Source organism: Coregonus clupeaformis, unplaced genomic scaffold (genome assembly GCF_020615455.1).
Source record: "Coregonus clupeaformis isolate EN_2021a unplaced genomic scaffold, ASM2061545v1 scaf0525, whole genome shotgun sequence".
Taxonomy (NCBI): domain Eukaryota; kingdom Metazoa; phylum Chordata; class Actinopteri; order Salmoniformes; family Salmonidae; genus Coregonus; species Coregonus clupeaformis.
The window spans coordinates 205092-230574 of record NW_025533980.1 but is presented as its reverse complement, the minus strand read 5'-3'; the positions used below and the strand labels follow the sequence as shown (position 1 = coordinate 230574).

Here is a 25483-nt window from a genome sequence, read left to right as displayed (position 1 = left end):
TTCAGTAGCTGGAGCGCAGGTGTGTCATTAAAAATGTAAAATCCAAGAATCTGTTTCACAATTTCTTATTCCAAGACAGTTATACATGCATTTAACAAGATTATTTGATCCGCACCGGTAACCTCCTGCGCGCCTCACTGTTAGCATTAAGACCTCTCCTGGATTTATGAAAACGATTTAATTGTTTTCATCCGACAAAAAACAGCTCCCCAAATCATTTAACCATAATCCAAACTTGAATTAGATTGGAATACCTGGAAACGTTGACACCACTCTCAGCAACAGAATACAACGCAGCTAGCCAACACATGTAAGATTACACAGTCCCCAAAGTTTGCATACCTGTTTTGAGGAAAATTCCAAGCAAAGTTGCATAAATTAGAAGCAACATCCTCTCCCAAATGACACTTTAGAGGAACACATCAGACCAGGTGAACTTAAAACGAAAGCAAAACCCTTAGATGGAACCGTGGCATCAATGTGTGAGAGCACATTATGCTGCGAGGAATGTAATGCTCAGCACAGGACGAGGGCGAGCTCTGCGGTTCGAGAGACTACGTTGAGGAATTCCAGTGAAATTGGATTAGGATAAATCATAAAACGTACCACGTGATGAAAGCTCGCCATATGGAAGCAATTCATCAGTCACTCATATCCTACACACGCAGATCCGTGACTGTTAATTGCGTCCAAATATGAAATGGTCACTTTTGGATAGGCTATTTGGTATGGAGTGCACCGTTGGCAGGCATGCAAATTTAACCAGATTTAGAAAGGCTACTATTCATTAAATACATTTGTTGAGATCATTTTATGGTTCAAGTGTGTCTGTATGGATAGTGTATGTTTAAGTTAGGGGGATAATTAAAAAAATAATAATAATAATTTTAGAGAGAGCGAGAGAGAATGTTTGGAAATCACTCTTGGGTGGCTGAATTAATTACTTTTATTTATAGTCACATAATTACCCATCAAGAGACTCTAATTGTTATAAATCCCCCTGCTTTATAAGCACTGTCTCGGAGAGTAAAGCTCAGTGGACACAGGCTATAGGTTTAACACGTATTGTAGTTGAAGGATATGACATGAGCTTTATGGCAAGCATTTGAAGACAGGCCTTGGCTCAAACCTTCCCTTGCCATTATTAACAATTCCCTGCGGTAGACTACTTACAGATATTTCAGGTACACATTTATGAGCGCAATGGCAAAGATCAGTGAAGATCTCACTGTTCCTTATGACTATGGTACCTTACATTTGACTACAGTAGTATATGATACTGAACGCACACGTGTATGACTTCACGCACGCACACGCACACACACACACACGCACGCACACGTCAACCTCAAACAGTTACGGAAGCGGCACCAAATTTGAAATAGGAAATAATTTCTTTTTATTTGTATAGGAAATTATTACATAAAATATAGCATTACAAGTCTAATGTAACAGCCAAAATTGCACACGTAATTACCAAAGTAACACTGCTGGTAACAGGTTCTCTTACAAAGGAACAATCAAGGAGAGAAGATGTGAAGTAGGACAATTAAACACTACTATACAGTTCCATGTACAAAAAGTGGGATATAAATACTTGTCAGCTAGAAAAATACAGATTATGGTCTTAGCAAGACTCCTTACATATTATTAACAGTTTCATGGAAAAAAATTCAAACAATGAAACTTACAGTCTGTTTTTGATTAGCACCAGAATCAAATTACACACGTTTGGCATGATGATTTATTCCTACTACGTTTCAAATGTGTTTTGGATAAAGTGATAAAAGGTAGCAGTAGTAGCTTTTATTCGACAAAAGAAAACATTTTGTATCGACAAAACCTACAGGAAGTCACAAAACGAGGACATTTTCGAGAAAAGTTGAGCTGTTTTCAATCAGTAGACTTATAGACAAGCTTGAATGATTGGCAAACACAACAAAATGATTTACATTTAAAATTGCATATACCAGTCAGCAATGCTCATTCTGATATTAACTTAATAGCAGTTTTTAACACAGAGACAACATATACAAAAAAAAAGAGTGTTTTATGATGCTACAAGAGACCCAATTTCAACAGTTATGTTATCCTGCAGTTCATGAAGCTTTTACTTTTTTTAAATGACAGTATTTTCCATGAGTTGTAACCTTATATTCAAGGTAACTAGGTATAAGCGTTGCATTTTCCCTGAGCTACTAGCATAGACCTTGCTCCGCAAATGTGTTATTGAAGCCAGCAGAAGTGTCTGATTCATAAGTACCATTCAGACACTAATTCAGTTCTATGTTTACATCAAATACTGAGTGACCCAAAGACAATGGTGATGGCACAGTAATTGCTTAAAGGGATACTTCAGGATTTATTAAACTTGAATTCGTGGATACCATTTTTATGTGTCTGCGTGCAGTTTGAAGGAAGTTGCTAAATAGTGTTAGCATAATGACTGGAAGTCTATGGTAACTGCTAGCATGCTAGTAGATACCATACACTTCCAGTCATTAGCTGCTAACGCTAGTTAGCATTGGCTCGCAAAACTAACTCTAACTTCCTTCATACTGGATGCAGAGACATAATAATGGCATTCATGAGTCCATCTGACTCGGGAAAATGATAAAGGGCTTTGTTGCCAAAATCCCGAACTATCCCTTTAAGCTACTACACATCAGTTGAAGTTCAGCTTGACAGTTTTGACTTGCTGGTAGAAATGATTGATCATGTATTCCTAATTTATAATACAATTCAAAGTCAATACTGACTCCAGTACATTCAATATGCAGGATATTATTCTTTAAGATTCCACAGTACTGGTGGTTCAATTAAATGTGCACATGCATGTATTTAGGTCACTTAATATAAAGTATAAATCACACCACTTTAAAAATAAAATACAATATTTGTTCTTGTATTTGTTCTAATGTGTGTGTGTCACATTTTCGTTCACCATGCAACTTTCAAGATACCACAGCAGTCTGGAAATCGTACACGTTTGAGCCAATGGCTTTAGGGGCTGTGATTGTATGGTATGGGTTGCAGTGTATTGCATGATGGGAGTTGTGGTGTGTAGACCTGCCATTATGGCATACAACACTGTGGCAGTAAAACATTGCTCCAATTCAAACTTGAGAAATAATGATCAGTGAGAAAACCATCTATCCACATCCACATCCAACAACCGTAATAGTTTTTTTTCACATTTGATGATTCCTAAGGTATTGCTTCACACTACTAGGCATCATCAGTTGCTCCTGATGATATTTCTGATTGGTTTGTTTTGGTGGTATTTACTCTAGTTTTGTCTTCAAGTTGAATTTCACTTTTTAAATTCCTTAAAAACTTTGTACAGTATTTGTTACAGTGCAATGATAAAAAACATTCCCCCTTTGGGAAAAAATATATAATGCAAGAAGACTATTTCTAATATTGCTTTCCACACCTTGAACGGTGGTACTGTTGTAGCCTATAGTTTAATTGTCCAGGTCAGAGGTCATGCATACTGTACAGTCTGGGTTCACGTCCTTATCTTATGACATCACCTATGACATCACTTCCTTCCTTATGACCTAAGTGCTTCGGTTGGTGGGGAGTAGCAGAGGACTCCACAGAATCGTCCCCGGCCTCCACTTTCTTACTCTACACATTGTTGGAGCCTTGACTGGTGCACGAGGAGAAGCTGTCGTAAGCGAATCACTGAGAGAACCCACACGCTCCGCCCCGGGCTTGTTGGAGCCGTAGCTGGACGACGAGGGCTCGTTGTCAGCCCTGCTGCAGCAGTCCTCCTCTCTCTCCCCTGCGGAACAGGAGCAGTCACCGCTACTTGGCCTTTGCTCTGTCTCCGGGTACAGCCCCAGCCCACTGCTGTTCAGCTTGTTCAGGGACTCCAAGGACACGTCTCTAGAGCCGGCCTGGACCACTCCGCCGCAGCCGCCTGTCGTCATGTCCACTTGATTCCCTTTCTACAGCAAAAACAAGACAAACAAGAGAGGAGAAAATGAGATGAGGGGTGTTTTGTCATCTGCCCACAATGAGTCCACACTGCAGCACATTATTATCATACTTTAAAGTGTCAATCTGGTATTCAAACAACAATAAAGCAGTCCCAGATTGCCCCTTTCTACATATAATTTCATATAAGTAATCTGTCACTCGGTCTCTCAACAAAGAATATCCAGAAACAAGAAAAACAAGGCTGTCATGCTGAATTTACACTGAGTGTACGAAACATTAGGAACACCTTTTGCCCTCAGAACAGCCTCAATTCGTCGAGGCATGGACTCTACAAGGTGTCGAAAGTGTTCCACAGGGATGCTGGCCCATGTTGACTCATGAGGTCAGTCTATGTGATGGAAATGTTTTGTACACTCAGTGTATATCTACTTCAGCGTAACGCAACACTACAAAGCACTTTGACTACTGTCATTCCTGAGTATCGCATTGATTTATTGAGAGCTTTGTTCATTCTCCTCCCATGCTTAAGGCCCAATAAGTCTGTCTGGGGGAATCTGCCGTGAGATATCAACCTTTCCACAGGGAGGGAGAGGGAGAGGGAGAGGGAGAGGAGAGGAGAGGGAGAGGAGGGAGAGGGAGAGGGAGAGGGAGAGGGAGAGATTCTCCTTCGTAGCTGTTTTGACACAATGTATTATTTTTTTGTCAGCAGCCCATGTTGTTAAAAAAGAAACGAGTCAAAGGCGGCCGGCTTCTTCTCGCTATAAAGTAACGCAAATGGCTTAACCTTAAATATACTGTAGAGCAAACATCTATTGAATATCATTTTGCATATTGATAGGTGTTTTGGTATGCACAGAGAATCTCACTTAAAGGTATAATGTGGGATCTGGGTATCTGTTCAATGGAGATTTCAATCCATTGATTCTTGAAGAATATACCACAACAGGTTTGGGGCTGCCATTTTGCTAAGAAATCAATCCCAGATTGCAGCTTTAATGTTGCAGTTTCATGATGAATCACTAGAGCCCTCTAGGCCCTGTTTATGTACTTTTGAGAAATATCTTTGGTATCTACACTTTTATCGTGTGTGGTCGCTGAACTCATTGCCTTCTTCCATGGAAAACGCCTCCAAGCCATTCCACCACCCTTGAGTAAATTGGCAACACAACAATAGGAAAGGTCCCCAGTGAGATATATATATATATATATATATATATATATATATATATATATATATATATATATATATATATCAACCTCTGCATCTCAATCTAGCATAATCACAGAAATCATGCATAATGCATTTTTCCCACATACAGTCATAAATCTAACCACAGTGAGTACAAAACACATCTTCAATAGAAAAAAAATCTGTTGTGTAATTCAACCTTGGTCAATAGCTATTAGAATATCTTAACAGAACTATTTATGCAACATGCACTGAGGAATCTTGAAATAATTTGAGGAATCATTAGAAGGAGCCTGGCCTCTCTGGCTACATTTTATCTGTGGTAAAGGTAAACACAATTCTCTGGGTAACTGGATTTACCTCTAGCCAATCTACCGAAGGGGCCAAGACATCCACACACTTCCCGGGTGGAGCGTACACAGAGTTGTTACTGTATTACCAGGGGTATAGACCGCCCTCAGGGTTTCACCAACTCCTCATCATTAAGTGTTCACTGACAGGTGGCCCTTAGAAATGGCTTTCCTCCCAGGAACTCCAACCCAGAACCACTCCGCTAACAATCTGGTGGTTTACACTAATGCATTCAACACACAGGCACAGCGGGTTAGATATTCTTCATGTACTAAATCAGCACTAAGAAAATCAGAAATACCCTAGAGTTCTGAAAAATATAACTTTTGAGGTACAACGGTAATTCAAGGGTTGGTGATAAAAACAAATGGGATTCAAATCTGCACAATGACGCATATCTCCATTCTAGCAAAGTTACTGGAGAATCCAAAAGTGCTACATCGAAAATTATTTTTAGTCCAGGACTAGGCTCAATCTGGGTCCGGGAAACCAACCCTATAGTATGTTCCAGTGCAGTGTAGTCTACAGGTGCATGGATGTGGAAGATCATGAGAACAGAGCAGAGGGTGTATGACTTGATTGTGATCAGTGATTGGAATTGGGGTGGCCTTTCGTTCAGTGCCTTTGACAGTGAGGAACAGCAATCATGGTCCTGCTCTTCTCCTAACAGCACTGAGCTCTCTATCTCGGTAGGAGGGATTCTTATCTGTGATTGAATTTGATTTGGTGAAACACAATTACCACTCTTGTCTGTGGGTCGAAACCAACCTCCGTGCAGACCTTGACCATCTGCTGGCACCTAAGGAGCCAGTTGAAGTGTATCCTTTACAACCGAACACACAGGAAAACATCGCCTCAGGGGCACTTCAGGTAGAAAAAGAGCTTGTCAACTGCTAAGATATTTCATTTCAATGGGAATGCCTTGGGTAATTGGGATTCTGAAAGGATATATACGTTGGAAACATTCTGCCCCAATATTTGATTCAAAAGTCTGTCATCTGAAGCACTTCTTACATGTCTGTACTTCTATTTCCAATTGCATGTCCAAGACCAAAAACATCCCTCTCTCTCCCCATTACATTAGTGCTCCAGGTAACAAGCTGTTACAAGCAGCTGGGGAGAACGTGTGACCACAGATATTATATAGTTATGAGGCATATGGCTGTGTAACCTGGCCCTCTCTGGTCAGGCTCCTTAGGCCCTGCCCAGCCCCAGCACAGCATCTTATGCTGTTTTCCCCCTGTCGGAAAGGCCTGCAGAAATCTATATTACCCATCAGGAGAGAGAGAGAGAGAGAGAGAGAGAGAGAGAGAGAGAGAGAGAGAGAGAGAGAGAGAGAGAGAGAGAGAGAGAGAGAGAAAATGAGGGAGAGAAGGAAATAAGAAAGAAAGAGAGGGAAAGAAAGAGAGGATGAGAGCTAAACTGAGAGAGCAAAAGATAGAGAAAGAAAGGGGTGTGGGGGGTTGAAGGAGGCAGAGGGAAGAGGGGGTGTAGCAAGGCAGGCAGAGGGGCAGGCAGGCAGCGTTGCTGTCAGGCAGTGTCAGGATGATGAATGGGGGCCAGGCTGGGCCATGAGGTCTCTGATGGGAGCTGCCGAGCTTTACATCACTCTCCTGAGTGTTTGTGAAAGGTTATTAAAGGCACTTAAATCACCCAATCTCACACTGCACCCGCACCCGCACCTTCCACACACTTCCCACTTCCCAAACGAATCTTCCATAAAGATACCATGAACTTACCTGACTGACTTAAAGGGAATGGTCACATATACAGTGGGGTCCCACCACCATATTTATTTTTGGCTCATGCCAAAATATCTGTATACCTTTACCTTGAAAATGTAATTATTAACGGATGAATTTCGAATAGCCTAGGGCTATGCGACAAAACAATGCCAATAGTCCTCATAGGTCTTAATTGTGTTGGTTAGATGTATTTTCAAAGTTCCTTAGTTTTATTTTATTTATAAAGATATTTTCTTGTGAGGTCTTTCCAAGACCAATTACTGGACAGCAATAGATGGTAGGATTAAATCCATAGTGTTGCTCTGTCTTTGGTGTATTTGTTATCGTTGTTTGGGTGATCTCTGTGCAGGTTGGATGCACATGGTCTCTGTCGGACACACTGCATTTCTGTAGGGAGTCTCATCACAATCCGAGCCATGCTTTCAAACCCCCGGCTCACCACCGCAGCAGCCAACCACACATAAACCTTGTTAGAAAAACCTCAGTTACAACCCCACCTCCGCAACCAGCAACCACACTTCACTTTATTTCACACAGACATTAAAATGGTCAAATCCTGGCCATTTTAGCACAAAAACGTCTTTGTAGAGTGGGAGCGGAAGACTCATCCAAAATTGTTTCATTTAGTGTAGACTAACAGCCGAGAAGACAAAAAGCTGCAAACTCTATTTTACTCCCAGTTATTCAATGAATAGATGAACCAATGTTTCTGTATGCAGTGCCTTCGTCAGGGTCAAAGCATACGCCAAGGACATTCATTTTCCACATTCAATTTGAGCAGTCAATTGTTCAGTCAATGCAGAATGGAATAGATCTTTACTTATTGAATCTTAGAAATATTTGAGCACAAAAAGCGACTGGCAAGGTTGATATTGTAAGTTTAATAAAAAGGCATACAAAGCACCCTGAGCCCTGCAAAGTTGTATTTCGCTTTAGCAGAGTAGCTGCAAGTTTCAATACTGCTCCTCTTTCATAGTACAATGCCTCTATAGGCCAACAGTAAGAACCATAGGTCAACAACATAAAACAAATTAATGTATTTTTCCTCTCTCTCTCTCTCTCTCTCTCTCTCTCTCTCTCTCTCTCTCTCTCTCTCTCTCTCTCTCTCTCTCTCTCTCTCTCTCTCTCTCTCTCTCTCTCTCTCTCTGAACTTGTGTTGAGTCAGATCCTTTTGCAGATTATGGATTTTTCTGTCAGGTCTCTGTGTGTGTGTGTGTGTGTGTGTGTGTGTGTGTGTGTGTTAGGTTATTCTACTGCACTGATCCAATGGGAAGTGGGGGCTGAGGGGAGTGGGGCGAGGGCCATTTCATGGTCACTGCTCCTCATTTGTCATTCAGTGAAGTTAAATACCGTTAGGCAAATACCCCGTGACACGAGAGGGCAAGCCGATCGAAAGCAATTAGGCGACTTTCAGTTTTTTTATTTTATGAAAATGTCAGAACAATCCAACCACAGCGCTTTATAGGAGGGTGAAAGACATCAAGCTTTGTGGACTTTGTACGCACTTTGAGAAAGCTGGAGAAGCTGGAGAAGGACCAATTTGCCTTAAAACATTGATTTGTTTTCACATGAGTTGGACTGCAAGTTACCATGGAAACAGTTTGCCTTGAGCTAATGCATGATCTCACATAAAATTTAGAGGGAAAGTTTGACTACATCCTTAGTGTCAAACACTGTATTGTAAGCATAATACTTTTCCGAGGTCGAGGTAAAGTGGTCCGTGCAATAGATCCTCCTGAAGCAACATCAAAAGATCATGATCATCTAGTTGAGTATATGTGAAAACAACCGAGCTACAAAAGGATATGTCAAAGGTAATATACTGAACCAAAATATAAACACAACATGTAAACTGTTGGTCCCATGTTTCATGAGCTGAAATAGAAAATCCCAGAAAGGAGTTGAGGAGTATTTCTGTCTGTGGGCCTATGCCCTCCCAGGCCCACCTATGGCTTCACCCTTGCCCATTCATGTGAAATCCATGGATTAGGGCCTAATGCATTTATTTCAATTGACTGATTTCCTTATATGAACTGTAACTCAGTAAAATCTTTGCAATTGTTGCATGTTGCGTTGATATTTTTTTCAGTGTTTGTCATAGGTCAACAAGAAGTACTTACGCTTAGTCTGTCTCGTGCTTTTCCCTCTAGCGATGATTGGTTGTGCAACAAGTTGTATTGGGAGAAACTCCTCCTGTGGTCGTCCTTCTCTATGTGAGAGAACATGTCATGTTGATAGTAGTCCATGATTGACGGGAACTTTCCCACACTGCTCCTCTTCATCGTCTCCTCTTCGTAGACAACTGTGGAGAGCAAGTTTCAATCAACCAATATATCTATCACTCAATCAACTTCAATTATTTTGGAACTGCAATAACAAAATGCAAGGAGATGTACTGTTGTTTCAAACAAATCATGTGTAAAATAGACCTAAGATAAACTGGCTCAAATCAAATGCTGTAGGCCTACATCTAAATAACATCATTATTGTGTCTGTGGATGTGGGATGCAGATGTGATTCTGACCTTGGTTGCTTGTCTTTGCTCTGTTGGTAAGAGTGCTTTGGGTGGAGCCTAGCGTGTTCCCTTCAGACTCTGTCTCTGTGTCACTGCTGCTGCCAGAGTATGTGCACACTCTCAGGACTCTGTCCTGTTCAGGAAAGAGAGGGACATCAGAACAGAATGAGAAGATAGATCAAGTATCCCTTTAAAGACTACTTCCCGGAGTCAGATTAACTTGTGGATACCATTTTTATGTCTCAGCGTCCAGTATGAAGGAAGTTAGTCGTTTCGCGAGCCAATGCTAATTAGTGTTAGCACAATGACTGGACGTCTATAGGACACTGGCTGTTACCATAGATGTCCAGTCATTGTGCTAACGCTAGTTAGTAATTGCTTTCTTAAAGGGATACTTTTGGATTTTGGCAATGAGGCCCTAGATCTACTAACATGCTAGCAGATACACATAGACTTCCAGTCATTGTGCTAATGCTAGTTAGTATTGGCTCGCGAAACTACCTCTAACTTCATTGATACTGGACGCAGATACATAAAAATGGTTTCCACAAGTTCATCTGACTCTGGGGAAGTAGATAACATCCCTTTAATATCACTCTTTCCGCAACAGATTACGGAGATACTCTTTCATAATGATAATGCTTCCTGGAGATGTGCAATTGTATAGGGATTGTAAGTACGGAAGCCACAATTACAGATGATAATGAATCTTGTATGGTACACAAAAACACAACCATTAGGCATTTTAAGTAGATTTGTCAGTTTAGCAGATTTCTCTTCTCTTATTTTGTTTTAATTGCATGGAAAGGTTCATGACTGGTTCAGTCAGAGAATAACTGAACCACATCCCTCTACTACTAGCAACATTTACTGTATTTCATGCAAAAAAAATGAGTTTATGCTACTATGCTATTGCAGTCTATTTTGCTCTCAAAACACCACCCCTTTGACATAGGTCTAATAGTGTAGGGGAAGTTCCTTACACTGGGTGAGTTTAGGTCCTTGGTGTTCCTCTTCTTCTCCACTTTTTCCTCGTGGGCCTCTGTAGTGACTGTGTGGCTGGTGCTGCGCAACTGTATCTGACTCAGTCGCTTCCTTCTGATCACATCTATCATTCAAAAGTAAAGAGAAACAAATCATGAGACACAGACAACAACCCAACCCATACACTCACACCAGGAAGAGAGCCTACGCATTACGTACATAGAGGACGGAATTAGAAATAAAATGTCAAAGCTTTTACATGTAGGTCCTGGAGCTACAGCAAGACTCATAGTTGCGTCCCAAATGGCACCCTATTCCCTTTATAGTGCACTACGTTTGACCAGGGCCACAGGTTGCCATTTGGGACGCATTCCATAGCTAAAGCTATGCCAATATAGTTGTTAACCTGTGAAAGCACACGCTGTACAACAAGAGCATGATGCTACAATTTCTTTAAGTGTGAGGATAGTTTGGCATTTCATCTATTAATAGTCATTGGCATCCTCCCTACGGTGACTACACTGCTGCATCTCTCACTTGAAGCAGCTCCGAAATACCAGCTTCAAACTGTCGCCCCCAATGACAAAGCACCCAATGATAGTCACAGCTGAGTCAGTTTGAATTGTAATGACTACCTACCCCTTCCTCCTCTCTTTTTTCTTATTTTTCCCTCTACAACTTTCTACCTTCTCCTGACAATATAATTAACCGGGAGGCGCCGCGGGAACATCAGCGGAATAATTTGTACCGCACCGAGGACAAAATAGTCCTTTCATCTTCTTGATTACCTGTGAGGGAATCTGTGGTGGTGATTAGGCTCCTTCTCTATTCGTTATAATGACAGTTGCTGGTCATACCTACCTTCTCTGCAGTGCCACTGCAGTACCGAGGTCACACAGATAGACACTAATTCCCTGATTGCATAAATCCCTAGGCGTGATCTCTGGGATCACTCATCCCTATACGAGTACATTGTTAGTGATACTTCCCTCAGCCCATATGATCCCTCTCTCCATCCTTCCCTCCCTTCCACCCACCGCCATGCTGTTGTGTTGCTGCGGTAAACAAACAGGCAGAAGGTGGTTTATGATCTATGTCGCTAATTGTCGCTAGTGAGTTTTCATGTCTAATTGTATTAGCGACTTATCCTTGGGACATGGTCTGTGGGCCGTATTATCTGGAGGGTTTTGTGAAGGTGGGTGGGGGACGCAGGGTCCTTTGTTAAGCAGAGCTACAGAATATCACTCAGAATACCAATCAAGCCTGATAGGCTTGTCCATCTAGTACAGCATTCAAAATGCATAGGAGACTGATTAACAAAGGTACAAGGTTTTCCTTTCACTGAATACCTTCAAGTGGAGAATGGATCCTCTGTTGAGATTGAGAGGGTGGAACATGTATTGAATTCTTGAGAGCAATTTAAGGTTCAACAATGATCATAATGATGTGTATTGAAGTAAAACACTGCCACCCTCATTTCACAATCAAATTGAGCCAGCGAAGATCTGAATTTTATCCTCTCTCATTTTATACACAGTTTATAGATGGGTTAACACCAAATTGGGTTTCATGATAGTGGCCAAATATCCTCTGAGCCAGCCCAGCTATTCTAGCTTTTATATGCAGCTGTGGATCATTGGTTTACCTAACATAAAACCACTGGCATGAGACAGAGACAACACAGAGCCTGTAACAGTGGTTGTGTCCCTATCATCGACCTTTCTCCCTGAAGTGTGCACTTGAACACACCACCTCACATGATGGGACTGGTATTAGAACAATGGTGTGGACATTGTCCAGCCAATGCTTATGGCAGTCCAATGCTTCTTAATCCATGAAGCAGAGTGTGGAAGTGCACACTATGGGTAAAGGGTATAGAATGGGGACGTAACGCGGATGTTGATATGAGGTGAACCCCCAGTCTTACCTGAGGTGGATGGTCTGGGGAGGCGGCTCAGGGCGTCCTGTCCACAACCTCGGTCCAGTAACTGTAGGGTCAGACGGGAGTGGCCCAGGGCACTGGTGGGTGGTGCATGCGGGTGGGTCTCAGACAGGGAAGGCACTTTCACATGGAATGGGAATGAGCAGCAGAGGCCGAGAGCAGGTCAGGATCCTGGTCAGGATCAGTGGGACTGGGAATGCTTCGCCATCATCTGGTCTGGGCTGGACTCGGATCTGGGAATGTGGCGCCCGTTGACCCGGGTGATGGAGTCGGGGAGGGGGAAGGTGCCAATCCCGCTGTCCAGGGTTCTCATCTGGCAGCTGGAGCCTGGGGGAGGGACAGGAGAAGCAGCGTGTGATGGCGGGGTGGGGGAGCAATGGAAAAGCAGGAGGAGCCACTGGATTGGATTCACAAGCAACGGAAGGGGTTATGGGTAAAAAGGGCATCTTGGGTAGGTTCAATAAGATAGGAGAACGAATGGAGGCAAAAACAAGAGAAACAGGAGCATTACTTCACATACGGTGACCTGGGTACAATCCAAAGTCAAATCCTTATGAGAAACTGTAGAAATGTAATACAGGAGAAAGGTCTGGCCTTTTCGTATTACTTTGTCCAGTAATATGTGTGATACGATCTGTTGTGTGTGTAATTCATCAGGTTTATTCCTATAAGTGGTTATCAGCCCTCTATGATCAAATCTTTAGCACTTCTTCATAATATTAATAAAGGTATTTGACTAATCTTGAAAAGGATCTAAAATGAACGGCCGCATGTAACTCCTAAGTCTCTCTGCGTTCCCAATCTAATTTCACCCATTTGGAGCCCAGCGTGATTTTTCTCCCTAACTCCTATATCAGCATTATGTTGATTTACACACATTCGCCGAACTTGATATGTTCCACACTGCGCAGTGATCTAAGAACATTGTCGCAACAGATGGACAGCGTTTAAAATACCCCGTTTTGCAAAGCCTACGTCTCAGAGCGAGACAGATGGATGGCTGTTTGGCATGATCCAATTCCATGTAACTGTGAATGATGTTGGCTAATCATTCTGTGCTCATTACTTAATTGCAACAATTTGGGTAAAAAAAATAAAGAGAATGTTGAACTAGTTCTAACATTGATTAAGTTTAAAGACAAAAGAGGGGGAAAGGTCATATGACTGATATGACTAACTTTGACATTGTTCTGTTCTCATTCTAGGTTCCACAGTTTGTTGCTGTACCGCAAAAGTAGAAAATATAAATCTAGCGTTATAAACATTATAGACTAGTTGAGGATGGAAAAACCTTGGAAATTATTTATCCTTTGAGTAGGCAGTTGTTTTGGAAGATAACTTTCCCCATAGAACAATCGGTAAGTTCTGATTTTGTTCTTGCCTTTCATGGTCAAGCACAGGACCTATTTTTTAGAGTTGTGTCGATTTCTGCTAGCTATGCCCTTCATCCTTGGAGCTTTGTCTTGTAACGCCCAGACCATAAACATCCACTTCTTCTATATGCCCTAACACATCCCTCCATTGTTTTCATACAGTCTCTGGACGTTCAGCCCAAACTACTAGAACTGAATGAATAAACAGATGTATGGATGAATGAATGAATTAACTATTTCCCCTGAAGGAGTTCTTGGCTTGCAAAAGTATTCACCCCCCTTGGCATTTTTCCTAATTTGTTGCCTTACAACCTGGAATTAAAATTGATTTGGGGGGGGGGGGGTTGTATCATTTGATTTACACAACATGCCTACCACTTTGAAGATGCAAAATATTTTTTTATTGTGAAACAAACAAGAAATAAGAATAAAACAGAACTTGAGCATGCATAACTATTCACCCCCCCAAAGTCAATACTTTATAGAGCCACCTTTTGCAGCAATTAAAGCTACAAGTCTCTTGGGGTATGTCTCTATAAGCTTGGCACATCTAGCCACTGGGATTTTTGCCCATTCTTCAAGGCAAAACTGCTCCAGTCCTTCAAGTTGGATGGGTTCCGCTGGTGTACAGCAATCTTTAAGTCAAACCACAGATTCTCAATTGTATTGAGGGGAAACATTCCAAGACATTTAAATGTTTACCCTTAAACCACTGAAGTGTTGCTTTAGCAGTATGCTTAGGGTCATTGTCCTGCTGGAAGGTGAACCTCCATCTCCAATCTCTGGAAGACTGAAACATCCATCCATCATTCCTTTAATTCTGACCAGTTTCCAGTCCCTGCCGATGAAAAACATCCCCACAGCATGATGCTGCCACCACCATGCTTCACTGTGGGGGTGGTGTTCTCGGGGTGATGAGAGGTGTTGGGTTTGCGCCAGACATAGCGTTTTCCTTGATGGCCAAAAAGCTCAATTTTAGTCTCATCTGACCAAAGTACCTTCTTCCATATGTTTGGGGAGTCTCCCACATGCCTTTTGGCGAACACCAAACGTGTTTGCTTATTTCTTTCTTTAAGCAATGGCTTTTTTTAGGCCACTCTTCCGTAAAGCCCAGCTCTGTGGACTGTATGGCTTAAAGTGGTCCTATGGACAGATACTCCAATCTCCGCTGTGGAGCTTTGCAGCTCCTTCAGGGTTATCGTTGGTCTCTTTGTTGCCTCTCTGATTTATGTCCTCCTTGCCTGGTCCATGAGTTTTGGTGGGCGGCCCTCTCTTGGCAGGTTTGTTGTGGTGCCATATTCTTAACATTTTTAAAATAATGGATTTAATGGTGCTCCGTGCGATGTTCAAAGTTTCGGATATTTTTTTATAACCCAACCCTGATCTGTACTTCTCCACAACTTAGTCGCTGACCTGTTTGGAGAGCTCCTTGGTCTTCATGGTGCCGCTTGCTTGGTGATGCCCCTTGCTTAGTGGTGTTGCAGACTCTGGGGCCTTTCAGAACAGGTGTATATATACTGAGATCATGTGACAAATCATGTGACACTTACATTGCACACAGGTGGACTTCATTTAACTAATTGGTTGCACCAGATCTTATTTAGGGGCTTCATAGCAAAGGGGGTGAATACATATGCACGCACCACTTTTCCATTATTTATTGTTTAGAATTTTTTGAAACAAGTTATTTTTTTCATTTCACTTCACCAAGTTGGACTATTTTGTGTATGTCCATTACATGAAATCCAAATAAAAATCAATTTAAATGACAGGTTGTAATGCAACAAAATAGGAAAAACGCCAAGGCGGGTGAATACTTTTGCAAGGCACTGTAGCCCTCATAACGTCCATGGATATGCTTTGGTACAAATGCCCATATAAACATAGTGCTCACTCAACATCATCTCTTACTTGCTGCATCAAACCCTCATAATTAAAACCAAAGCTCTTTATCAGAGGCAATGCACTGCCGTTGTAAAATACATTATTAACCTAATAAAGCAATATTTACAGTCCCCTCTAAATTTGCAACCACAGACATTCCATTAAATCAACAGTGCATCAAAACAATAATTAATTCAATTATGCATCAGAAACGTCCCACTGGATGACTGGGAGTAAATACAGCCAACTTAATAATGGTATTAGTACACAGTTAGTCATATTGTAGGCATACATGTCCTCTTCTGCCTCCCTTGCACCTCCTACTCTGCAGTAATGTGTGAGAATGAGTTGTAGCTGAGGTGGTCATAAACCACCTCGATGGACAGATGGCCTGTTATGTTGCTCAGATTAATCTGCAATGAGTCATCACGGGGCGGTTGTGGCAAGCAGCTGATCAATTACTACAGAGTTCTGCATGATGCATCAAATGTCGACCTGTTCAGAACGTCTCACATTCATGTTCATATTGACAAGGAAGAAGAGAGAGAGAAGATAAAGAAGAAGAGAAATAGAGAAAGAGAAATAAAAGAGAGAAAGCGAAATAAAAGAGGGAGACATCCATACCGCACAAAGCTTAATAATCAAAGGAGTTGATTTGGCAGTTGTTTTCAATATGCCCGTTACACTCACACAATAACAAGGTCTAAGGCCACCAAATTGAAATATGTACCAGAAGCCAGTTCCACTGCTTTTTTTTCCTCATTATTCCCTTCTATTCAGGGACTGGTTTAGACCTGGTACACCAGGTGGGTGCATATTAATTATCAGGTAGAACAGAAAACCAGCAGTACTCCGGACCTCGTAGGGTACGTTTTTTAATAACCTAGGGTAATACTATCTAAAAGCAAAGGAAAAAGTATCAGAGAGGGGCTGAAATTGTGTTTCCTGTGATCCCAATCACTTCTATATTAATTAAACACCAGGTGATAGAGAGCAAGCTCTGCAGACGTAATGACATGTTATGATGAGGACTCATGTAAAACCCAGACATTAACCACCATCATAACTGCATGGGAATTACAACCAGAGACCATGGCTATCGTCACATGACCAAGACCTCAAACCGTTAAATTCAGCAAGTCCAAGGTCAAAACATGAGCTGTTTATTATCTATTATCTATGCATAGTCACTTTACCCCTTCCTACATGTAGATATTACCTCAATTACCTCGATTAACCTGTACCCCCGCACATAGAATCGGTACCTGTACCCCCTGTATATAGCCTCGTTGTTGTTATTTTATTGTTGCTCTTGTATTTTTTTTACTTTAGTTTATTAAATAAATATTATTTCTTAATTCTTAAAACTGCGTTGTTGATAACGGTAAGTAAGCATTTCACAATAAGGTCTACCCCTGTTGTATTCGGCGCATGTGACAAATACAATTTGATTTGATTTGAACCAAGACAAAGCCACACCTCATAGACTCATGAGTCCATCTGCATCCTTTTCTAGTTTCTAGTTTTAATCCCTGCTACTATATCACATTATGTCAAAATAAAATACAATTTTGTTTCTAGTTTCTTGTGTTCAGAGAAAATAAGTAATTGTATTCAGTCAAACTTGTGACTTATATATTTTACCCATAAAAGCCCAGTGTAAAATGATATGCTAGACAGGACTTCAGGAGCTATAAGTGGACTCTGCTTAAATCTTTATGAGACCTTTAATTCATACTGAGGGGAGGTTGGATAGATGTGCTTAGCTGGTAGAATTAAATATGCCATTCAGTTAATTAGAATACAGAAACGATTAATAATCTTATTTTGGGCTCTGTTCCACAATAGGGGGCTTAGTTGAATCAAGAAAATGTTCATACATCCTGGAAATTTGCCCATGTCAAAACAATTTCTCACAATATTTGTGTGGTAGACCCCATCAATACAGAGGCTAGCATATAAAAATGACTTAACGCCAAAGAGAGCAGCTTTTATAAGTAACGGTATGTAGGCCTATGGTTTCCATGTTGGATGTAAATGATGTCCAAAATAACCTGAAAATCTAGGTCCATAATGTCTATCCTTTTGATAGATAGGCTATCCTTGATTTAGATAGTCATTATGATAGTCAACTTAAATGAGTTACTGAAATACTGCGTACCAGCAGCCATATTATCTGCATAGACATATTATGTGCATGGAAATAAATCAGTCAATCAAAATCAAGCAATGGAGGTCATAATCTTATGCGAAAATAAGGACACACTTCAAATATAAATAAAAGACCACTATAGTTCAAGTCAAGGCATCACAAACACCTTTTGCACATGTTGTAAATGACTGTTTTACTGCTCTCCTGTAATGCCAAAGCAACATCAGACTAAGTGAGAGAAGACCCCATTTATGAAAGGACAACAGTCATCATCACAAAGATAGACTATTGAGTGGCACATTAACTGCCTAAAACATTCCAACAGACTGATAGGCACCTAGCGTTATACAGCTCTAATAAACATTGATTACCCTGTCCTTGTCCCGCTCCCTAAGAATGCCTTCCACCTGCCAATGAATGACAAACTGCCCAGCGAGTAAAGATCGCCTTGTCATTGAAATAGTAAGTGGGTGTTGTTGCATATAATTTTCCTATCACACATTGTATGCTCTCAGAACAGCAGCTGCCGTGACAACCCTCCATGTCTTAGCCACGTAAATAACAATGTGCGCTAGCAACGCTAAAATGATTTTTGAACGCTGGAGACAGTAACCATTTTGTTGATGACCTCAATATGTAGTGGGAGAGTGGCGTGATAATAAAGACTCACTCTCCAGTGACAAGACGAATCAGTCCTGCAAAGATGCAGGAAATATTATATAGGCTATAAGCTTACAGTTTTTCACTGGTATGAGAAAGTGTTCCATATGCAAGTCCCACATGCATTTGCCATTAGGTGATGGATGGCAACAGTTATTTCTGTACGCTACAGAAACCTAAAACAAGAGACCGTTTGTATAATCTATTACAGAAATACTTTACACAGAGAGCAAAAGTTGGAGATGTATTGCTGGTGACTACTGAAAATGCCTATGTTGAAAAATGTATTTTAATGTTGCTTATTAGCACTAATTGTTTTCAGACAATAGCTCAAAGTACAGTAGGCTCACTGCTACAGTAAACACCCTTACCTATCATATGATCCTGACATGATGTCTCGGGGGTGGGGTCCTCCTCATTCTCTCCTTGCAGGCTGATCTTCTGTGTCACAATGATGGTCTGGTGGAAAAAATGAAGGATTAAGTCGGTACGCATTTAACTAAACTTGAGTTCACCCAACATATAATATCAAGTTCTAAATCATGTTTATGACAACTGTGTTTAGGCATAATGACAGAACATTGAAATAAAGTGTTATCAAATGTGCCTCACAATATCATCAACAGATGGTACATCATTTGTGTGAAAAATGTTTACTACGAAAATAATATTGTTATACAAACATACATATCTCAGCTACCATTAAACACTGTAACTACGTTTCTAGAACATACCAGTCGTTTACAATTCAACCAAAAGTGGCAGGAGTGAAATGTTACAATTGTATTTGTTTGTATTATCTTAGTTGTACTGCTAAACTTGATGTAAAGAAGTGACATTTTATATAATTATGTGAATATGTAAATACCTTATAAGGTACTGCGTTACAACTAACCCCCCCACATAGGAGCCTATACTAATCTGAATCTTGTGAGAAAATACAACAATAATTATTGTCATCAACTACACCAATCAAAAGACCCCATCTTACTGATGAAAATACTATATGTTTAGATTCATGGAGAATGTTCCACAGGTCAATAAATAAAAAAAAAGAGAGGCGGCAAGTATATTTACTTTAGGGCATCAAAACAAAAAATTATCTCAATAAAAAAAAACAATTATTGATTGACTAACCAAGCATTAGGACATTGCATACCAGCTTTCTAAGTGGTTTCTAATTTGAGTTATTAAGCTGTTACAACAGACCCATTGTTTCCCCTACATCTTTGTAATGTGCATAGTATTGAATTCATCATTGCTTTGCTGCTTGTGTGTGAATTCAATCTGTTGTATTGTGGCCTTAACATTCCTTGAATATCATCTGCACAGATAAGAACAGAACAAAGTTCAAGGATACGTCTGGTATGAGTCATAAACTCCAAACAAGCAAAGTACACTTTTCTACAACGTGATAATACCTTATATACTTCTACGAAGCCAGACATCCAAAATGACAAACACAGCTAAGACAGATGCAATCGCTGGCATAATACAGATAGAACATGATTTATATATATTCTGTATTTGTCAAGATTTCCATCACACGCTGCATACCCATTTATCCCTTTAGCGCTCAAACAAAACAAGAGTGGAAGGCGATTCATCAATTAGTCAAGAGATGACTCAAAACAGAATCGACAAACACCTTGGATTTACAGAAATTACCATTACATTTTCAGAGCCTCTTTCATAACAGGTAGTTCTGTCAGGGGATAAAACAAGGTAATTGATCTAATATGCAGGTGGGCTAACAGAGTGTGATGTCAAAAAAGTGTTATCCGAAGGTATAAAGGGGATTTGCAGGTCATAAACACTTATTTTCTATAGTTGTGTTTCTGTAGAGGGGGAGATAGAGATGAAGCTGCACGGATAGTATTAAACAGGCCTTTTTTGAATTGAGTGTCTGCGATAAGAGCCTCCTCTTCACTATCAAAATTCCCCATCAGCTGGATTGAATTTCCTGCATATTGCATGTGGACTCTCTCTCTTTCTCTCTCTCTTTTCTTTCTCTCCCCCTCCCTTCCTTGCTCTCTTTCTGTCCCTGACAAAGAACAAGGAATACCTTCTACAAGGTCAGAATTCCGTGGCATTCTAAGTCTTAAAGAAACATTTTTTTTCTATCCAACGCTTAGTATGTGGTTCAACATTGGTAGCATACTGTATCTCCCAAGATGAAGTGCTTTAGTGTGCTCTCATATGTGTGTCTGTCTGTATTTTGAGTCTGTCTGTATGTGTGTGTCTGTGTGAAGGTTGGCGGAATTTGCAGGTTTGTACACAAACTAGACACACGACATGGAAAATGTTATTGCAACAGAAAATTATATTGAGTATACATACAATCCAATAAGCAATTGACTAGCATGATGGTATGGAGGAAATGGATACTGAGGTTAGAGGAAATAGTGATAAAATGGTGAGATTATGAGGAAAGATGGACAGATAATAGAGAGAGAAAGAGAGAGAGAGAGAGGGCGCAGTAGAGTGAGAGACACATGCTATATCCTAGAAGCCTAGCAACGTTTCATTACAGGACCCCTTGCTCACTCACAGCTGTATCGGAGCAGATCTCCATATCTCCCCTCATATCGCTGTTTCTCTTGGGGATGGAGATGCCAGGGAGAGATTCAGCGATGGAGTCGCCCTTCCTTACACTCCTGTATAGGAAACATGATTTGATTCATTTTCTGTCTGTCTGCTTAACCGATTTCATATGAACTGTGCAGGTGGAAAGAGATCCCGGCTGATAAATTCCATTGTTCTCCCACAATACGACCTCCATATACGCTGAACAAAAATATAAACGCAACATGTAAAGTGTTGGTCCCAAGTTTCATGAGCTGAAATAAAAAATCCCAGACATTTTCCATATGCACAAAAATATTGTGCACAAATTTGTTGACATCCCTGTTAGTGAGCATTTCTCCTTTACAAAGATAATCCATCCACCTGACAGGTGTGGCATATCAAGAAGCTGATTAAACAGCATGATCATTACACAGGTGCACCTTGTGCTGGGGACAATAAAAAGACACTCTAAAATGTGTAGTTTTGTCACACAGCACAATGCCACAGATGTCTCAAGTTTTGAGGGAGCATGCAATTGACATGCTGACTGCAGGAATGTCCACCAGAGCTGTTGCCAGAGAATTGAATGTTCATTTCTCTACCATTAGCCGCCTCCAACGTCGTTTTAGATAAACTGATTCTGATTGGCTGGGCCTGGCTCCCCAGTGGATGGGCCTGGCTCCCAAGTGGGTGGGCCTATGCCCTCCCAGGCTCACCCATGGCTGCGCCCCTGCCCAGTCGTGAAATCCATAGATTAGGGCCTAATTCATTTATTTAAATTGACTGATTTCCTTATGTAACTCAGTAAAATCGTTGAAATTGTTGCATGTTGCGTTTATATTTTTGTGCAGTATAGCTATCCCCCTACCATAGGATCTGAAATAACCTATTTTTAACTGCTCTTCCCGACTCAAGTCTTATTGAGTGATAAATGTTTGTAACTACTCTTGATAAAATCTGTCAGCTGAGATTTTAGGTATTATATCAATTTATGGGAGGAGGGGTAATGAATGCTGTACTCTTCCAGCTGAGATAGTTCAGGGCTGACAGTGTCTCTAGATTCCAGGTTAGGAAGTGCTTATGTTCACTCAAGTAGAACATAACTCAAAGAGACAGCTGGCGTTGCTGTTGTTTAGCTGTGTGTGCTTTTGTCTCTTTACATGCATGCATAATGTAGCAAGACTTGTGTTTTACTGCAGCATGAACACTGGGAGAAATGTTAAAACTACAATCTGCAATCATATCAGCAGGAGACAAGTTATCTAATGAGTGTTCTTTTTCCTGATCAATTCACTGTAACTTTTTTTAGGTTTTTACCTATGACTAATTATGCAAATGTTCTTGAAGTATTTGACAAATCAGGTTTACGAATGTTGCTCCGTTAATACCAACCTGCCAAGAAGCTCTTTCATGAACTGGTCTTTCCCGGTGTAGGTTGTAGAACACTGGATCTGATTGGCTATTTGTCCCATCTGAATATTGCAATGATCCATGATCGAGCTCAGCTTGTTCTCCGACAACGTCAGCTCTGGACTCTTTTCGAACTGGCTGTCATTTTTCTTCTTGTCCTTCTTTTTGTCCGATTTCATCTGTTTGCCTCCCAGCACGGATCCGATCTTCAGATCTTTTTTTCTCATCTTTCTCTTTCGGGAGGTGGCGTCTGATTTCTTCCCATTCAAGGCTGGCAGCTTGCTTTTACGTAGGCCGAACCAGTTGGCCAGAGAAGGGCCGGTCTTCTGCTTGGTCTCCGATGCTGTTACCTTCTCTTGACCCTGACCTTTCTGGATATTCTCCTCGATCCCCATCATGACCTTCTCCTCGATGGTGCAGACTGTGGGGCTCACTGGTTGCTCTTCCTCATCAAGCGCCCCTTGAGAACAGCCTGCCTGGACTTTGACGCTCTTCGGGAGGTCTAGTTTGCCGGGGCTGAGCACTTTCCCACCCTTTGTTGTGGCCTCTGGGCTATAGACAGGAGAGGCCGGTGACTCAAACTGAGGATGAGATGCGACCTTCTTGGGATTTCGGGAGTTCTTCAAGCCGATCCGGTCGGCAAGGGGTAAGCTACGCACTTCTTTCTGAGGTGGAGCTGTGATGCTCTCCCCCTTTGCAGTGTTCCGTGGCCCATCACCGGTGGAGCCCGATTTGGAGGCTCTCTCCGGAAGGCCCTGGTGGCTGTTAGAGCCTGTCATACCTCCGTAGTGGCTCAACCTGTGGCTAGGGCAACGGACCGGACTTTCCCCAGATCCGCTACTGGGTTTCATCTGTAGGCCCTCAACAAATGAGCTCTGCCTTGTTAATGAGTTCCCCCTCTCTCCAGAGTTGGTGATGATCTGGGTTCGAATCTTCACATGTCCGTCCAACACGTTGATGTTGGGTTTTTCCATGTAGTGGGTGCTGAAACTCTGGCTGCGCGCTTTCGCCCGTTCATCCCCAGGGGGCGGGCTTTAGGTGAGGTTTGGTCGTGACAGATATGGACCTCTTGAACAGTCTACTGTCGCAGTCCGACTTGTCACCAACCTCCCCTTGCTCTGCCAACTCAGAGGTGTGTGCCTCCTCTTCCTGAAGGATGCACTGGACCTCACCCTTAGTCTCCATGATGGAAGTCATGGCTAACGAATCAACATACACTGCCTGAAAACTGTCACATGGGGCGAAAGCATTTGAAGTCACAGTCTCTTTGGAGACCGAGTTGATGTGTTCCTTCTCTTGCTTTCCTGGTATTGTGGTGGAGCCTTTCTGCAGTGAGGGGGGTGATTTCACAAAAGCTTTGAAGCCCATAGAAATGCGTGTCTTTGACGCTTTTTCAGTGGAATTTTGAGTGCTAGTTCCAGAGACAGGTGGGTTCGCTACAGCTTGAGGAGTCATACTACCGTGAGGTTCTGTTGGAGACTGAGGGTGGCCCTGCAGAGTTACAGGAAAACTACTAGAGGTCTTATACAACATAGGATGCCTATTGTCATTGGTACCTTTCTTACTAGTAAATGTGCTTTGAAGCGAAGAGCCACGTTGAGAGTTGTATGAGGGAGGAGGGACATTCTTTGAGCTTTTAGGTGCATTTACAGGGTGATCAGGCACATGCCCTGAGGCTGAGGAGGGAGGTAGAGTTTTGTGGGGACCCGTTTCGAAGTGCCTTTAGAGGGGGTCTCATTTGAAGCAGGGTGCTGCTGGCTCGATTTGTCCAACAGTTTCTGAGGTGCGATTGCGGTACCGTAGCCTGCGTCCAGGTCTATGGTATCTTGGCCCTTGTAGGGTGGTGGTGGTAATGAATGTTGCATATTTGGTACAGGCGGGGGGTGGTAACTCGGGGGTGGCCCCCTCACAGTTGTAGGCGTGGATGGTTGTGCCCCTGGTTTAAGTGCTTGAGGTGACCCATCGTAGTTTGGTCTGATAAGTAAGGAGGTGGTGCGGCCAGGGGGCAGGGGAGGAGACGGGGACCTGAGTTCAGTTTTGCTGCTGGCTTCACAGTGTCTGTCTCTGGTAGGCTGTTCCCTGTAGTCCATGTGGTCCAAATGCCTTCTTGGAAAGTGTGGGGAGCCGGTTGGAACACTAGATGAGGAGCCCTTTGTCCAGTCATTCCTGCCTGGAAGCTTGTTGCTCACTGCCTTGGGGCTTGTAGTGCAGCCTGGAGCTTTGATGAACCTGGACATCTTGACCGGAGGAGAAGAAGGGGACTTTGACTCCTGAGCTGTGAAACCTGAGGTTGGTCCACTGTTGCTGGTTTCCGTGGTGGAGCCCTTAGAAACCTTAATTGGAGATCCTTTCCCCTGGCTGCTGGGGATCTTTGAGCTGATGGCCTTGAGGCTGGGGGAAGCATTGTTCATGGGAGGGACAGACTGGCCTTTGTTGGATCGATTGGAAGACGGCTTTATCAATTTCCGCAGTGGAATGACGTGCGTTTGTAGCCTCTCTGGGCTTCCCTCCCTGCTATTGCTGCTTTCTCTGCTGCTAGCCTTACTATGACACTTTTCAGGAGATTCTAGTACAGTGTAGTTCCTTCCATTGTTGCCTACTTTATGACGAATGGGCCTATCATGAGGCGACAGTGCTGCATACTCAGCAACCCCATTCCCCTTCCTCCCAGGAATCTCTTTCCGAGCCCCAGCACCAACGGAGGACTGCTGAGCACTGAGTTCAATGGGCTGTCCGTCTGCATCGAATATAGACATGATACT

The 25483-nt window shown here is 42.0% G+C and overlaps 1 protein-coding gene across 1 annotated transcript in view; it reads right to left on the bottom strand.

Moving 5' to 3' along the window:
- Window positions 1–3563: 3563 nt before the first annotated feature.
- The window catches only part of LOC121537649 (nck-associated protein 5-like), a 145016-nt gene continuing 123096 nt past the window's right edge, over window positions 3564–25483 (bottom strand). Inside the window, 11 exon segments of the mRNA XM_045215814.1 lie at window positions 3564–3956; window positions 9354–9535; window positions 9758–9881; window positions 10732–10856; window positions 12660–12777; window positions 12880–13001; window positions 19115–19202; window positions 21295–21400; window positions 22704–23746; window positions 23748–24441; window positions 24681–25112. Coding sequence (XP_045071749.1) covers window positions 3564–3956; window positions 9354–9535; window positions 9758–9881; window positions 10732–10856; window positions 12660–12777; window positions 12880–13001; window positions 19115–19202; window positions 21295–21400; window positions 22704–23746; window positions 23748–24441; window positions 24681–25112 — 3427 coding nt within the window.